The 18,509-nt window shown below is 34.3% G+C and overlaps 1 protein-coding gene across 11 annotated transcripts in view; it reads right to left on the bottom strand.

Moving 5' to 3' along the window:
• RALGAPA1 (Ral GTPase activating protein catalytic subunit alpha 1) overlaps positions 1-18,509 on the bottom strand; it is a 132,409-nt gene that overhangs the window by 87,119 nt on the left and 26,781 nt on the right. For 8 of the 11 annotated variants that reach the window (XM_071426876.1, XM_071426878.1, XM_071426874.1 and 5 more), the window contains exons 11-17: positions 17,510-17,698; positions 16,891-17,031; positions 14,549-14,697; positions 13,191-13,320; positions 12,245-12,482; positions 9,879-10,040; positions 5,539-5,679 (exon numbers count right to left, since the gene is read on the bottom strand). In XM_071426876.1, the coding sequence (XP_071282977.1) occupies positions 5,539-5,679; positions 9,879-10,040; positions 12,245-12,482; positions 13,191-13,320; positions 14,549-14,697; positions 16,891-17,031; positions 17,510-17,698 (1,150 nt within the window). The remainder of the gene's footprint in view (positions 1-5,538; positions 5,680-9,878; positions 10,041-12,244; positions 12,483-13,190; positions 13,321-14,548; positions 14,698-16,890; positions 17,032-17,509; positions 17,699-18,509) is intronic. The other 3 variants (XM_071426877.1, XM_071426884.1, XM_071426885.1) reach the window with 1 other exon arrangement.

Here is an 18,509-nt window from a genome sequence, read left to right as displayed (position 1 = left end):
CAGAAAATTTAAAGATATACCCTTTTTCCCCAGAAAAATATTTTGTCTCTCATCTTCAAAATATGAAACTAAATACCTAATGAAGGCTTACCTCCTGCTCTTCTTCCAGTTTTACTCTTCCAGCAATGTAACATTTTTGAGTATTACAGAATTAAGTACTCTAATACCAAAAAACATCCTGCAGCCTCACAACAGCAAACATTAGAGTAAACCCACTTTTGTTTATGAAAAGATCAGAATTTGTTATTACCATTTAAATTAGTGATTCCTTGTTTCTGTTGAGACTCTTAATATGTTAGTGTCAGTAAATATCAGTTAACTGTAATGAAACCTGCAGTTCCAACATGGATCACCTAGGAATTGTACAGAAGTATCTTCAGCTCATTTCATATCATCCACAAAAATAAAGAACCTTCATGCATCTCTTCAGATTTCCTACTATGTTATAGGAATACTATATACTATCAAATTACCACTGTAGGCAAGAGTAAATATCCTCTACAGACGAGTAAACTAACTGCTATCCCTTCCGGTCCTTTTATGAGATAAGCACCTAAAGAGCAAGGTAAAACCAGTTTACTCAATTTTCTGTTGGTTTCTTTTTGATGGAATCTTTTATTCCCTAGATTAATTTTTTATTACCTAGTACTTAAAATGTTGTAGAGATACTTTCAAATTCAGGGATAACAGTAAATAGCTTAAATGAATACCAGCAAGAGTTATTTGCCACAATAAACAGACTTACCTTGTTGTTCTATCTAGATGATTTAACTTCAGGACTGCAATGGTGAATTTACTTAATATCAGAAAAAATTTAAGCCCCCTTCCCTCCCCTAACTTTGATGTGTTACAGCTAAAATAAAGTAACTATGTATGTAATTGCATTTTAAAATATTTCTATTATTACTAGATATTATATAAAATATCACTAAGTATTTAATATTATTAGTTAATTTATCTCTATATATTTCAGTAATATTGAATATTGATAATCAGAAGTCCCCTTAAAACCTGTTTTGAGCTGCTTACACTTTTCTGAGAATATTAGAGATGGAGCTGCATTTTCTCATATTCCCCTTCATAACAAAGCATATAAACCAGATGAATATGTCTACACTTAATTAAACATATGTTTCAAGAAGATGAAAAGTGCTATTTCCATGCTCAATTTTTCATAGAAGTTAAAATTTGAGAGTAACAGTTTGACCTCATACAAAGTTTACTAAACTGTAAAGAAGCTATTAGACAGGAAATTGAGAGATCTATATTGGAAAAACAGAATAGACATCCAAGCTATCTCAGAAAATAAACATTAACTGAAAAATCATCAAATACAGCAGAATCTATTATTCCTTCTCTCTTCAGCTTTGATAAGCAACGAATTTCCCATCATTGTTCTTGTTCAACTTATTACTAACTACATGAATTAACACCCTCTGAAACAAATCATGTCTCTCTAACTGGAACTGTTATTTGAAACTCCCTACTGACTTAGGTAGAAATTAACAGAAGTTATGCTAACGTAGTCTCAAGCTATTTCTTACAGCTGTAAAGAAGGGACCACAGGATTCAGTCAAAAGTATGCACAATGATATATATGAGATTAATACATGCAACTGTGATACAGTGATCTCATCTTGAGCCCTCAGTATGCATTTTTCAAATCTATTATAAACTCAACCTTATCTAAAGCAGCAGCCTAGAAATTCCATGCTGTGCATGCATGCAGTGATCATGATCTTCTAGGATGTTAAAAAAAATCGGACAGAGAACTCACAATGCACACAAAGCAGCTCCACACATTGAAATAAATTCAGCTAGATTCATTTCAATGTTGATCCAGAATTAATTTTAGGTGCTCACATATTCATGAGAGCACCTAAAGTACAAGTACAAGCACATCCAAGTACACATCTTCAAACAAATACGTGCTTGCCCCAATAGAGATTTCTTTTTTGTAGAACGGGAAGAAACGAAGGAAATGAAAAACGTTACTGTGATACCAGCACTGAAAACACAGACAATATTTAAAAACACAAATGAACTGCTCCTTCACAACCAGGGCTCACCCTTGCACACAGGTGTACAGTCAGACTGGAACACCTAAAACTCCCAAGGAGTTTGTGTGCCAGCAGGCTGACCCTGTGTATCTGACCCTGAGCACCCTTAGGAGAAACACTGCCCTGATTCCTCATATGGTGCAGTAAGGAAAAGATTGTAATTGGTACATCTGGCCAATCTCACACAATCACTATCGTCCTAAGTCAACCTTGCCTCTCCTTTTGCTGCTAGAAGGCAGAAAGAGAAGGCAGCTTTTCAGCATCAAGTGTGAGACAGATATGGTAAAATACAAACTCATGGAGAGCCACATTCTGACAAGACAGCATGAGTCCTAACAGAAGATCCCTGTATAACACTGGGGCAGGTTTGTATTTCATCATGCAAAGACTGTTTGGGAAGTGGAGGAAAAAACTTATGTTTTGCTTCTAAGCTTTCAATAGTTGGGGTTTTTTTAAGAGAACACAAGCATTCTGTGAGTTTCTGGGATTAAAGAATAATTACAGCCATACTGACATTACCATTATGATTTCTTTCTATTTCATCTTAATGCTTACTGAATGATTTGGGAGTAAGGTTGTAACGGCATAATATGCATTTCCCTTTCACATTAATACTCGACTCTTTTAGTCCCAGTAGATAAGGAAAAATCTCCCACCCACAACTAATTAGTTTGCCCATTGCTTTTAGGAATCTTGTCTACATCTCACTGACACTTTTTTTCAGGTCTTGTACCTGAAAATACCCAAGGGTTACAGAATGAATGGTCATTTCCCTAGTTATCTTGTAAATGTGTAAGACTGGATTTCTTATGATTCTGACAGGCTAAAGAAAGTTCTTTTTAGAAATATTGCAGATTTGCAACAGATATACTATACCAAATCACTTTACTAACTAAACACCTTAGAGCATAAATCACTTCCACTTTCCAGATACTACTTGAAAAGTTGCGAATATTCTGCACATGGAAATACAGGATAACTGAAACTACATGAAGGAATCATGATCTTAGGAAAATCATCCTCTATGATGCTAGATGACTGGATGTCAATATTGAACTTCTGCAATATATTTTATCAATCTACTGATTGACCTTCAAATTATGTCTCACAAATTATAATCAGGTTTTCTGCCTTACCCTTGAAAATTAATATACAATACATAAGGTAAAAGCTTGGTCATAAACGCTTTCTGTTACACTACCTGCCCAGATTCACCAGTGTTTAGTGGGTCCACCTTTCAATGATGAGTTTCACAGCTAAAAAGAAGCTGAAAACTACTTCCAAAAACTTTATATTAGGCAGCCTATTATTCTGGAATAATTTGAAATGTCATCTCCTTCAAGTTGCGTTGGATTGTAAAGTAATTTTGGATAACAGGGATATTCATATAATTCTGTAATAAGATGAACAGCTGTCACAACTAGCTAAACATCATTCATTACCTAGAACACACTTACAATAGAAACAATTTGATTCCTTCCCAGATTACATGTTGTACGTCTGGAAACAGAAGGCTTTCAGAAAATAATATATTTAATGCAAGAAGAAAAGGCAAGAAAATGATAAAGCTTCGTGTTTAAATAAAAAGGGAAGAAGAAAGAGAGCACAATTAAAAATGCAGAAAATTAAAAGAGCAAAGTGCACTCTGATCCAGTGGACAGGGTTTCTCTTTCTCTGCTATTTCCCCATCAGCACCCTAATAGCTTGCTTTTTTAACTAGAACTTTTTAGTTTTCTGGCAATGGTCAAGATTCCTGTGCACATCATGAAGCTGCTGCAACACTCATTTGTTTGAGAAGACATCAAAACCAGGAAGGGCTTAGGACTTTTTGTATGTTAGAAGTGCAATGGCCTGTAACATCACTTTACTTTTATAATCACATTGGTCATGCAGTTTTTGCATTGGATGATTATCAACATAAAGAATAATAGCAAGAGAGCCGGTAGGTCTGGGACACATTAGAAGTAATTTGCAAGCCAGGACTTTTCAGGAACATGGATGATAAAACTGACTACAAAAGCACTTCTGCTTGGTTCAAGAAAGGGTAATTAAGTAGCAGTAATTATGTGATGAAATACTATTTCACTGTGCAAGCTCATAACCCTTCTGTGGGTGTTCTTAAGGTCTTCATTAGGCACTGACTATTTCCAACAACACTATGGCCAGGAAGGACACATTCTCTAATAGATTGTTTGTGTATCATCCCTATAAAATCTCTATCTTCTAAGTTATAATCACTTGTATCTCAGAAGAGATACTCTTTGCACTCATACTTTTATTATTTCTTACATATAATTTGTATTTTTTAAAATTTTGTTTGTGGTGTCAAGAATTGTATTCAAATACTTTGTAATTATTCATTGTGAAAGTTTGGTCTCTCTAGAGTGGGTTCTTTGAACTTTCTTGATTTTTCAATAAGGTTTTCAGGCTGAATACTAAGGCATCAAGTTTCTGCTTCACAACAAGAATTTTGTGACACGTGACACATGACAAAATACAATTATGAAGATACAGTTCTTGGTACTTCTTGGGTAATAAAGACACGCAGGAGAGACAGAAAAGAAAAAAAAATCTTCCATAAAAATATTATTGTCATGAAGTCCTTATATTTGTATGCCATTTTGACTATATATAGTCCTCCCACTGTGCCTTCATTTTTTTTTCCACTCATTGATACAAAGGCATAGTCAGCCTTAACACATTACAAATTTATACCTATGCAATATCTGGAAAAAATTAATTTATCTGAAAACATGTATTTTAGAAGTCTATGCTAATTCTAGTTGTTTAATCTACTTGTTCAAAGAAAAGTATCCAAAGTAAGCCACGGTCCAACTTGTAGCCAACCACCCTGCTGGACCAAACAATGTTGAAGAAACCACAATCCTAAAAAATGGATCATTTGGAAAATAACACCAAAACACCACACTTGAGAATTCCACACTACAGATTTTTTTTCATGTTTTTATATAGTAATGAAAAACAGGAATACTCTAAAGGATATTATATGATACCACATTCTTTTTTCATGGGAGCTAAAGTGTATCATCATGGTTGTTCACACAACATCTATGACACTGAATTAAAAAAATTTACACAGAAAGATGTAAATGGCAAATTAAAGTAAAATTTCTTCCTTTCCCTCCCTCACTCATCCAAAATAAAAATTTTAGATTAGTTGTAGACAGATATGGTATTACTGCTTACCAATAAATTGGAAAAGCGGAAAGATTTCTCAAATTTTCTCTTTTATGATAATAAACATTGGCACAGCACTAACTTCTAACAGTTCCAGAATGAATTGTAAAATAGCATGGTATCTTACAAAACTCAAAATATTAATTCTTAATCTCTTCCCCTCTCCCACCATCCCCAAAGTATTTTTACTTTGAAAAATTTAATGGTTTAGCAGAATTTGAAAGCAGAAGGTTTAAAAAAGTGACAAAGGGGGTGCAGAAATTAGCAGAGGTGGCACTACCTGAAAGCTCATCAGAAAGGGGAGTGAGAACAATATCAGGCAAGAAGGGTTTGGAAGTATGGATCAGAACAGGAGCACTTTTAGCACTGCGTATATAGGCCGATGGCAGAGCACATTCACCAATGGATCGGCTTCTCATGGCTTTAAAAAGGAAAAGAAAGAAGTGGGGAAGGAAAAAAGAAGAGTGACTATAATGAAAGGCTTGTGTCACAGAAAAAGCAGCAACAGAGAAAACAAAGATAAAAAGGAAGAAAGTTCAAAAATTAAAACATTTCAGCACGGCAGATATTGGCAGAGCTGTAAGAAAGAAAAAATCAGTGGACACATAAGACATTCTGAGTTTTCAACTTTTATGTAAAGCAGCAACAATGCCTTTATTATGACGATTACAGAGATTTTGCATTTGAAATCAAGAAGCTAATTAACACATTTTCCCACTGCATCAGGGGTTGAAAAATCCAAGTTAAAGTTACTCCACAAGCACTCTGAATTTGATTTTTTTTAGCAGGAAAAGTAACTTGTACTACATTTGTATTTTTCTAGTTTCCTTTGATTTTCTCCTGAAAATGCATCACACATATGTATCACACATATGTATCACACATATGCCCATACTCTTGAATTCATGTTCTCCAAAAGAGATTCAAAATCATAAGGAGAAATGATCAGTTCTGTGTGGAGAAATTTGCAATACAGCTTGTTATAGTTCCACATTAAAAATGAAATTACTGAAGTGAAACGTTTTAACTATGAAAAGCATTAATTTTTTTATCCATGGAGTCTGGCTTTTAATTGATACTGGATAAATCTTGCCAAACTGATGTTTATTCACGTTTTCATATCTCACATCCTGCCAACAGTCCTACAGAATAAAAGATGCACATAAGAATTGTGGTATTACAATCAAGGTTATATCTGCAGCTTTTCTAATAGATTTAAATGAATCTTTGACATTTGCTTTTCTCTGTCAGAGTAACATACAGCAAGAATTAATACTGCATTCAACCTCAAAGTACTCTGGAAGTTCTTAAAAAAGTAATATTCTATGCTTCAAGTAGCTTCGTTTCATACTGTTGTAAATTTGCTAACTTGTTTTAAAATCATTGCTGATAAAATTCTTTAAGGAAAATTCAGAGTATCTAGCATAAATATTGTCACTGCAATACTTAATCAGTCTGAATTTTTCTCTCTATATTTTCAAAACAACACGGAATATAGACTTAGGATCTTAGTGCTCCTGATCTGCATGGGAATAAAACGTACGTGAATGGAGTGCAGTGAAAGTTGAGCACATCACACTTTAAAACCAGGTTAAAGAATTACTGCCAATAACAACAACATGCAGATAACCTGGGTAGGTCACATTGAGCAGAAAATACATTTGACAAATGCAGCACAACTTAAGTGGAGTCTAAAATTCAGTTTGAAAAACAATTCAGTTTGAAAAACAATCCTTTTAAGACTGAAGCAATGCTCTAGTAAACTTTGTATAACAGAAACTTTTTTTCAAAAGGCAATTATGTGTAAGGCTTTAGTATCAGTTTGATTAAGAGATGCAATAAAATTCAGGATATAGTTATAGTTAGATGCATTACATTCATCACTGTGAATCTTACAGTGAATGTAGGCAAGAGAAAAAATAAAACCACATAGTAAATATTAAGGATCTTTTCCAGGCTAAATTATTCTAAATAAATAAAGCTTTTGATATTGGATACTATGTTGATTACAACTCTTGACATAAAGTGTTCCTTTTAATTTGACTGGATTTTTTTTCCACCATATTGCATTCAATTTAACAGTTAGGTGGAGACAGACAATATCAGAACATGTAGATATTTGATAGTTTATAACCTTCCACTATTGTCTATATAAAAGCAGAACAATAGGTGAGTAAATTCTTTCTGACACAATATTTTTATAGGACCAGAACCTGCTGCCTAAGCCAAAACTCTTGTATCTAACCTTACAGATTTTTCAACCCGTATGCATACAATGCTGAAAGGCCCTTTCCAAAAATTATTTAAAATAAGCTCAAGCTAAAAATGTACACACTGCATATCAAAACAGCTTTGATTTTTTACTTGACTAACACTCACACACACATATTTGGTGCAGCAATAAATGTGTGCTGGCATGATGATGGCTGAAAAAATAGAGGTGCAAAGGTGTACACAAAAATGTGTACAACATAAAACAGATGAAAAAGAAACTCCAGCTTTTTCTTACCATAAAATATTCAACATGCACATCCCCCCTATTCAGATATTAAGAGTATATATTACTCACAATCAAAGGGAATGTAATACAAATCACATATCATGCAACATATTTAAGGTCTGACTCAATTCCAGACTTAGCCTGCAAACCTAATGATAAACTGAAGATCTGACCAGCAAAGTGTTCTAGATTTTCCTTATTGTGATCATTTTTTTATTATTTGACCCTGGATTTATGGCACAGACTAAGAAGCAGCTGAACAGCTCTCTTTGCAGACCAGAGAGGCAGTAACAAACAACTATTTTCAGGCAGTTAAGATATATGTAACATTTAGTAACATTTTCCTCATTAACATCTAAAAAAACTAAGGAGTTTGGGATTCTGGTTCCGGGAACTCTTTTTGGATTTATCATCTTTTAAAATCATTCTAGCAATGCTGGGATGCTTGTCCACAGTTGGTCTTCTGTAACATGAATAGAGTTGAAATTTTAACTGGTTGCAGTAATGCAAACTTGGCTTATTGATATCAAATATGTAAGATAATTGAAGGAAAGGAACAAAAACATGGAAGCTAAAGTGCAGTGAAACTAAAATCAGATTACTTTGCTGCTAATCAGGTCAATATATAGCTTGATTAGGATAAATTCCAGTCATTTCAAGGCTAACATCATATAAATAGCCATCTTTCAAATTGTGGCAAAACAAAAGCATTAATAAATTGACCAAACAACATAACCTTCTGACAGAATATCTGAAATATTAACAATTTGTGAAGGAGAAATTTTAACATGAGCTTCATCTTGTTAAGACAATTAAGATTTAAAACAAAACCACCATTACACTTAATCACAGACTACAGAGAAGCAGAAATTACATTTTAAGTATCTGTGATCCATGAGGAAAACTAGGTGCTGTCAGCATGAGATACAGGAAAAGCTGTGTAGCATTTGAATGTGCAAAAACGCCAGGAAATTGTGGAGTAGGGACTTCATTTTCTCTCATTTCTGTATGTCTTACAGCACAATTAATTCTCCCACATAAGAGCCTTAGGAGAGAAAAAAATTTAAAATGGAGAATTTTGAGGAATAGTCAAATAGAAACTTTGTCTAAATAACCTCTGTGACTTAAAGATTTTAACTTCAAAGATTTTTGGAAAAAGAAAGAAAATGTTAATTTCTGAAAAGGTAGCACAATTATATATTCAACTGCTGATATACATCCCAAATTTTTAAAATTGTGTCAGAATGTACCTACTTCCAAGAAGTATCAATGAAGCAACCACACAATGACCAAAGCTACTACTACTGTAACGATAGCAAAAAAGTAAGAGATAGTCCTTAAGAGGTTCTTCTTTAAATACAAAATTAGAACCAGCTTAACTTTCCTTCAAGTAAGCAATAGCACTGAGATCACCAAGATGAGACAAGAGTAAAGAAATTTGTGGTCCAGTTCCTGTTAACATAGTCTAAGAAAATCATATGAACAAAATAAGTCTTCTTTTGAAGAGTTCACCTAAAGCATTGTTCAGTATAACTCATTAATAACACAGCAAAGAATATCTGCAAGTAATAAAATTCAGAAATAGGTGACTTCAGAAATGGAGAATTGCACACATCTTTCAATCTTTCATTACTGCAATATTCAGGGTATAGTAAAAGACAGCACATTTAATAAACTATGCAGACTTATGAATATTTTTCCCCACTTTCCTTTGCATGGTTTGAAAATACTCAACCCATCTTGTGCAGTGTATGAAAACATACACTTAAGAAATCTTCTCTTACCCACCTATCAGCACCATAGCTCAAACAGCTCCAGATTTTTCTCCTTCATATACATAGTACTATTTTCCAATCCAGCTTACTGTGATCAAATTCATTAAGAATTAATATAGCAAATGCATTACTTTCATTTACAATAACTGTAATTCTAGTAAACACAATCCATTCAGCTACCCTCAAAGCACATAAAGCTGCATAATTTATGCTTTAACTAATGTGCAAATCATTCTAGATAGCACACCTTTGTGGAAAGAAGCTATCCACATTGCTACAGAAGTCAGCTATTAATTCCTTAGCCTTTCTCAAATGTCCCTTTCACCAGCTCTTACAGCCACTTACCAACAGTTTTCTGGCGCACGATGCTCCTTGCCTTTTCTGTTCCCGGAGAGCCGGTGGTCGTAGCACTGCGCTGCCGCATGGGTGCCTGGCCAGGCTGGTCACGGCTCCAGCCTCTGGAAAAGGACTTATCAACAGAAGACTTTGGGAATTCATGCCCAACTCCTGCAAAAGTAAAATTGCAAATCTACTCACTTCTATTCTGCTTTCACCAGATGACAGATGTGTTTGTTCAAAAAATTTTAAAGCTGGATGGAATAAATTAAGTTACCAAAGCAAGTATGAATTCAAAAACTCAGCCAGCACTAACTCTGAGAGATACTCAAACTTTTTCAGAAATGTTGGTGCTATTAAACTACTGTAATTTTCTTTTCTGAAAAAATAGGCTTACACAGGTTGTAGTCTGATACTACATGTAACTTTTCCTTTGCTGCTCCTATCAGATAAGATACACAAATTAATATATTTCAAAACATTAATACTGGGGGCACAGGTTTCCAAATAATTTTGCAACATTGAGGAACATGAAATAAGGATAACATAATTTTACACAAAAGGCAAAAGCAAAAAAAAGATTGGATGATAGGCTCAGAGAACTTTGGAAATTGACAGAAAATCCTATAGTAAGATAAGGATGAAACAAATTCAGGTTTGACATTTATATTGAGGTAAATAAAGCTCATATGAGGAGCAATCAAAAACAGCTAGATATAAAAAAAAAACAAACCGTGAAGCAAAGAATATTTGCAATGTATTTCCTTATCCAGATTGAGCTCATTAATAATCCAAACTGACACAATTACAATCATTAAAGGGGCATCTCTTTGAAAAAGAGAGCTCTAGTCCAACATGTTCATTATTATTAGCAAACAAACAGGGGCAAAAAAATTTGGCATCATTTGTATGATATTAATTCTAAAGCTGGACTTGACTCTGCAACTAACATTTAGCAATGGAGGCTTTCTCTGAAACTTTTGTCACTGAAGGTTAACATAAACTTTCCTCGTGTTGCTCAGATGATTCAAAACGCTTTTGAAAGTATATATTCAAATAACTGTACACATTCTTATCCTATGCTAGACTGGTCCTTTTTTGCTGTTTTGTTTTTGTTTTGTTTTGCTTTGTTTGGGGGGGGGGAGGTGTTTGGTTTTGTTTTGGGGGTTTTGTTTGTTTGTTTTCTTGGCATTTGTTTTTGTTTGTTTTGTTTAAGCTGTGTGTTTTTAGTACAAAAAAGAAGAAAGCTGTGTAGTACAGGAAAACAAAAAATGCATGGTCTGGAATGACCTCTCAAGGGCAACTACAGAGAGATGTATTTCTGCCCAGTTATCACAGAGCAGAAACCAAAACAAAATGCTGAATAATGACTCTGCTTAAGATGAGGCACAGAAGTATGTGAAATATTTTTAGCAAAAAAAAGCTATAGTAACATCTTCTTTAAGAGAGGGAATCCACATAGGTTGCTTCTCACTGACAAACCTTAAGATAGTACTAGGAAACACCTTCCCGCAGGTTTGACTGAAGAGATAAAAAGTAGCCTAAAAATAACATGTTTTTACATCTTTGTTACACACCCTAAATATAATCCTGCCACTCACTATTAGATCACAATGCAGTTTTTAAAGGAGAACATTATCCACGTTTTACAAAAGTGGAAACGAAGCAGAAGGTCTGTCTTCAAACCAAGAAAACGACCCAGGTTTTGAAACTTTCAATCCAGACCTCTATCCAGGAGGACAAACATCCTGTCCCTTATCAATTCCACAACTGTGCCATTGTAAGCAGCCACTTCCTCTCCCCATATTATGTCTTACAGAGTATTTATGCATTTTTTTAGGAATCAGTTTAAAAACGGGTACCACTCATGGATTATTAAGCTATACTTTCTCTTATGTAGCCCACAAGCTCTCATCGTAACCAAACCTGTCTTCACAAAGGGCTAGTGATCAGTTAGTACCAAACAAAGCTATGTCACTTTACATTTCATCTTTTAACATTTCATGACCAATATTCCAATTGTGCTTGCAATGGCTGAGTTTTCACCAGCTGAATAGTGTTTGTTATTTTCAAGAAGTTATGACTGGGACTCAACTATTTAATTTCTTTGCTAAAAGGAGAAAGGCGTAACCTGCTATGGTGTAACATTTTAGTTTAAATTCAATACACTTTTAAGAACTACATTCCATATGTGCCTATTTGCATAAATAACATGATCATGTTGTGGCAGTTCTAAAAAGCAATTTTCCTTAAAGAAACAGGGTTATTTCAGGTGACAGAGATGCCTAATGAAGTATATAAAAAAGTGAGACCACAATTATCCTGTGCCCAACACCAGCTCAAATTCAAATGACGTACATACAGTGTTGTCTTACCTTTGCCTTTGTGTTTTTTCTGCTTCTGCTCACTTAATTTATCCAGTGGCAGGTCACTGAGGTCCAGGCTATACAAGTTTCTAGCTAATACTTTAGTAAGTGTCTCCATTGTCAGTGACCACTCAGTGGCCAGCTCTTCCCAGTATGTCAGTGATGACATTACAGACAGCAAGTCATCCCAAAGTTCTCGAGAAATGTACACATTTAGATTTGCTTTGATCCAAGCTACTATAAGAGTCTAAAAGAACAGAGAAAAGTTGGATTGTGAGCATTAGCTGACAACATTCATATGTTACTATTTCAAAGAAAACTTCAAACTGCCACAGAAATTTCCGTGCAGTCCTGACATTCTTTTCCTCACCAATACATACAGACTTTTAATGAATTATCAAGTGTTAACACAGAGCTCTGACGTAGATATAGGAACAACTGGTTTGACCCATTATTTGTGTATTCTTTTTTGTTCTGCTAAAGTAACTGAAGACTCTATAGATCCTAGTCACTGAGAACACACCACAACAGCACTTTGCAACTATCAACTTTGAAAATATTTGCTACAGCTTTCTGTAAGTAATTACAGAATTCTCTAGGAAATAAAAAAATCCATCATTTAGGCATGGGTAACAGAAGATTTCCTGCTGACTTGAACCAATTTTGCTATGGCAGCAGACTAAAACTGCCCACACTGCCAGTTATCTTTGCCAGTTATTCCAACCCAACAATTCTACAGTGAATTTTACAGTACCTGAAATACTCTTGTCACAGTGTCATTAAAATATAAGACAGAAAGTAACAAATGTAACCAGCTCTTTGACCCACACTATTCACATTATCTGGGTAACATACCAGTGATAAAAGATGACAAACTAGCCAACAGTGGTTGCCGTATCCAATCTATTAATGAAAATTAGGCTAAATTAATTCAAGTGAATTTATGTTTACTTGCCTGGAAAAGAGGTCCTGCAAGTCTTCCAGCTAAAGTGGAGTTTTTTCTTCCTTGATACTGCAAGAAAGTTTGGGGTGGTATTTTCAGCACAGATTCAGTTACCCTGAGCAGCACAAGTAGCATCTGCTCCCTGCAAAACAGTATTAAACTTAAGAGTTACCATTTTGTTATACCTCTGTATATACCAAGGCATTTTTAAAAGTAATAATCAAGCCTTATTTGCTCAAACACATTCCAAAAATGTCATAATGATTACAAAGAGCCTAACTTGGTTATTGCAAAAGAAATTATTCCGATCTTTTTTTACACTTAAAAGTGAGGAATCCCTGTAGCGCTGTAATATTTTCTTCCAAGTAATTCAACTGCTATCACCTTCAATAGCCTGAAATTAGAGGGAAAATTTTAACTGTATTTTCAATCTGAGCTTTTTCTTTTTCCAGTAATTACAGGTTTTGTAATTTTATATTATCATTAACATACTTCACCAATTATTTTGTGTGGCACAATCTTTGCCATTGTGATCTACAGTCACTTCTTTACACTGATGCGAAACTGGGAAGGAAAATACCAATCTAGTAGAATCTGTTTACTATTATCACTCCCAAATTTCCCAGTGGCCAGCTAAATTGGCTCCTCAGAAGAGGAGACAAGCTTTACATGACACATAGTGCCAGCTTTACTTACCCAGAGTTCAGGACAGATTGAAGATAAAGTCAAGATAAAATTGAATAAATCGGACATTTGAAATCCCCTTGCTACTTCTTCCTTGCAATGGAGAATAGTGGCAATATAGTACCTGATCACAGACTACTATTTAAAGGAATGGGAAATAACAGAAATTCCTTTAAAGCAGGGTCTCTTATACCTGCTAGGCACTGTAAGAAGTGGAAAGGTGTGACACAGTTACACAGTACACAGACTCCTGTATATAATTACAGGTCAAGAACAACACACATCTGATTGTAATAATTATCCATGCCTGTCTGGGGCTTTTGTGTTTATTTTTAAATAAGGCTGTGAAGCTTCATATGTTTCAATATTTTAATGCTTTGATACATGGGCAAAATGCCCTGCAAAAAATCATCAGTAGCTCCTTAATATCAGTCTGTATATCGCAGATTAGTCTTTTTGCACTGAGGTCTAAGCTGCCACAAATTAACTAGGAGCTTACTAGAAGCTTTAAGAAAGTAGATAACTTCCCCTGTGCTAAGCTGTCTGTGGTGTTCAAGTTTGTGTATTTACTGATTTAGAGGAACTGGTTCATATAACCAATACCACTCTACAGTGTTTATTACCAAGTAAATTTTCACATTTGTGTTGTGAACTAATAATCTAAGATAAAAGCATTAGCATTTTACCATGTCTTCTTGTCCATAGTCACTTGGACTACCATGTGGCGGTAGATATTGAGAACGCGTTTGCACATATCAGTGTGTTCATCCAGCAGAGCTTTAAATTCATTCGCAGGTTCAAGAAAAAATATATTTGAAGAATTTATTATAAAAACCTGTAAACAGAAAAGAGAGGGTGCTCTGATCCTGAAACACTTTGATGTTTTCAGCAATTCAGTTGGTAGAACCAGGAAGAAAAAAATCTATAACAGAAAATCTTTATAAGAAAAGGTTGCAGATGCACACAGAAGTGCATGTTTAAATATTGCACTTTGAAGTAATGATTAAGCAACAATGAGACTGATCTTTTCCCATTTTTTCTACAAAATTTATTTGTATATTTTTGTTCTCATAGATGATTCAACAAACTACTCATATGATTAGTTTAATATGATGGACAAAAATGTCCCAGTAAGAAGTGCACTGCACAGAAGTTCCACCTCTAAGCCAGGAACTGACTAGTACAATATATGGTAAACTGCTTGAAATAGTCCTGGTACACTGTGTGTGCTTCAGCATGACACAGCTTGTATTATGTTCTGGGAAACTAAAGCATTCATCCCACTGGGATCAGTAAGGCTTACCAAAAATAGGAAACTGAACATGTTCCTGAAAGTGACTGACTTCAGTGGGCAGTAAATTAGGGCCTTCAGAATGAAAATTATGAAAAAAAGTAGGCAGGGACACTGTAGGAGCTACAGAAGCAGTTACTGAAGTGTTACTATATTTTTATGTAAGTTTAGAAAGCACTCGAATCTCAGACCTAGATTTTTTTTTTTTTTTTTTTTTTTTTACATGTACAGGAAGTCATTGGTACTTATGCCATAACTTCCCTCTACTGAAAGCTTCGGATATTTATTAATTAAAAACTATTAGTATGCACTTTTACATTCACTAGCCTTAACTAATGAACCTAACCTACTCTAAATGCCTAGAAATAAGTCTATGCAAGCATTAAATGGGAAAAAAACTCAAGACAGAAGTATTGGATTATTGATTCACAGGGAAAATCAAATGTGGTTCCAGGTCAGGAAATTTCTCAAAATAAGACAGGGTACTGGGTTAGAATGATGTCTTGACTCTGTTTCAGGCTAAAAAAAATAAAAAGATATTTGGTAGTCAAAGGAACCTTTATCTAAAAAACTTCAACATGGATAAACTTCAAGACATTGTCAGATGTGTAAGCCTTAGTAGTATATTGCAAACAGACACAAATACTTCGTATTTCTTTTCTCAGTAACACTTCATATTCTAAAATGTTGTTGAAAACAAAGATTATGAAGATTAAATTATTTTAATGTATTTGAATTTAAAAGTGATTTCAATTACAGAGTTTATTTGTATGTATAACAGTGTACAGTAAAAAAGAAAACTATTCCTAAAATTATTCAAGCTGTAGTAAAAGTGAGTTTTACTTAGCATGGTCACACACAGTAGAAGTGAACACAGTAAAGTGGCAAATGCACATTATTTTATTTTGTTCAGAATCAATTTTCGGCTGGATATAAGAATATTATGGAGGCTAGAGTAATATACCCACCTATATGAATTTATGTGCATACACATATACATAAAATGCACATACTTTATAACCATAAGAGCATTTCAAAGACCCTCAAATTATACCCTCACAATTTTCCACAGCTTCACCTTCAGTGAAGCATTTTGCTAAACATTTGAAATTAACATGATTTCTACCCTGTCAAACTGCCTAGAAGCTATTAAAAAACTTTTGTTAGGGCACAACTGCAACTTATGCTTTCCTTAATGATATCACCAGAAAGTTATGGTGCCTCAGCAAACTTTTCAAATGTGCTGTAAATTCAGAAAAAGATGAAAAAATATCCCTGTACACCTTATTAATAGGACTGGAAAACTACAGGACTGGATGTTTTGGCTTTTGTGACCAATAGCGTAAAAGCAAAAAGCCTCTAAATACTCTCATAAAAGCTTAATTATATTTATTTTGAGATGTTGCAGTAGCACGAGGATTATTTTTTCTCTAATATAATGCAGAGGAGAATGCATGCTCCAATGCAAAATAAAATTTTTTTAATTGGGTTACCCAGCACTGGTCTATACATTGTCCTACTTCAGGTCAATAAAGATATAGTGAACCAGTCTAACCTTTATCATCATACTTGTTGCATAGAAAATATTTTTAAAATTTAGAGATACTTTAGAGATGCATAGGATTCCCTGGCAAAAGTATTGCACTACATTCCACTCTTTATGTGCTGATAACAAGAATTTTGGGTAATTTCAGATAGATAATTTAGATAAAATTAAATACCAAGTCTGTTTCATACCTGCAATACTGACTGCACTCCAGCTCGTACATTTTGTTCTTCAGAATCAATTTCAGATGTTTTATGCAAAGCGTCTTCATAACAGCCATTTCTTGCCCAGTTTGAATTTCTAACTCCATGACTGGAGTTCATCCCTTTTTCCTGAAAAATATTTTTTCTTAAAATTCCACAGAGTTTTAGACAAGTATTTTGGCTTTGTATTAAAGGGAAAAAGATATAATAGGTACTAAATAATAAACAACAGCAGACAAATGCACCTGAGACACAACAATATTTCATGAGGCTTGGAGAAATTATCTTAAGTAACTGAATGAAATAACTACTATTTTTGTCACCCTTTTATTTGTATAGAATTTTTACACAGTTGATAGTTGGCATACTGTATAATCCACATCTTGAAAACAGTTCATAAAATGATATGAAATTTTAAATTGAACTAAGCACATTAAAAAGCTACAGATCATGAATAGAATTGGTAGCTCATCTATACAGTGTTTTACCATTGATTTTCCCCAATAAATGCTCTGACACCAAAGAAAACCACCAATAAACTATCAAGGAAGCCATGTCTCTGTCTACTGGCAGATTAATGCACAAATATTAACCAATAATATTTTACCTCTTCTCTTTCTTTTCCTTTCTCTGAAGAATTATGGTCAACATTTTCATCACAATCTACAGCTGTGCACTGCATTATTTCTTCAGGTTCTTTCATAAATAAAGGTTTGTCTTCTTGTTGAATCCATTCTTGATATACCTTCACCACCTTCCTCATAGCAGCTGCTTCACAAATAGGCAACAGAAATGCCTGCAAGTAGAAAAAGAAAGAAAAAACCCCCACTGTTACAATATTTGAAATAAATTGGGCTCTATAATGTGCAAGTTCTATGAGATAAAAGTGGAAAAAGCCACTGTTGGATCCCTGTATTCAAACTATTCAAACTATTACCAAACCTAAATGTTTGCTCACTTTCTTCATATGTAAACTGAAAACATGAAAAAAACCCCAGATTTAAACTTAAATTTAAAGCTTATCAAGAAATACTTTGAAAGAGATTAAGAATCCATATGGGCGTATCTAGTTAGCACCTAGCCTGCTGAACCAAACACCCATCAAAATATGTAAAACGAATGAGCAGAAGTTTCTTTTCCAACATCTTCCATTCAGAGGATTTGGAAAAGTGGAGTTAAACCAGCTCTAAATGACTGAGAAAAAAATCAAGTGACACACAACAATGGTAGTCTTCTATCTTATTTTTAGCTAATTAAGATTTTACAAAACAGTATCCTTAAAGTGAATTACTCCCTGAAAAGATTTCAGTATTATTGTTTCTAAAACTCATGCATTTGAGTTGGTGTGATGGCTGATCAGTGCCCTCTTCAGAAAGTTTTCTGTATTGGCTGTGCTGGTAACAACTAGTCATAGACCAGAAACTTTTAACATTAGTCAGATTTTAACTAACTACAAATACACTTACCAAAGACCATGATGCCCTCATTATAAATTCAGAAGAACAGATAAACTACACTAACACCCAGTTTTACAGGGTCTGAGCTGTGACTGATGAAAACCAGTTGCCCATATCTTTAAGGAGGGCCCACTTAACACAGGTAGTATG

This window comes from Agelaius tricolor, unplaced genomic scaffold (genome assembly GCF_023055355.1).
Source record: "Agelaius tricolor isolate 1412-34295 unplaced genomic scaffold, bAgeTri1.0.p SCAF_5, whole genome shotgun sequence".
Taxonomy (NCBI): domain Eukaryota; kingdom Metazoa; phylum Chordata; class Aves; order Passeriformes; family Icteridae; genus Agelaius; species Agelaius tricolor.
This window is presented reverse-complemented; position numbering and strand designations above follow the sequence as displayed.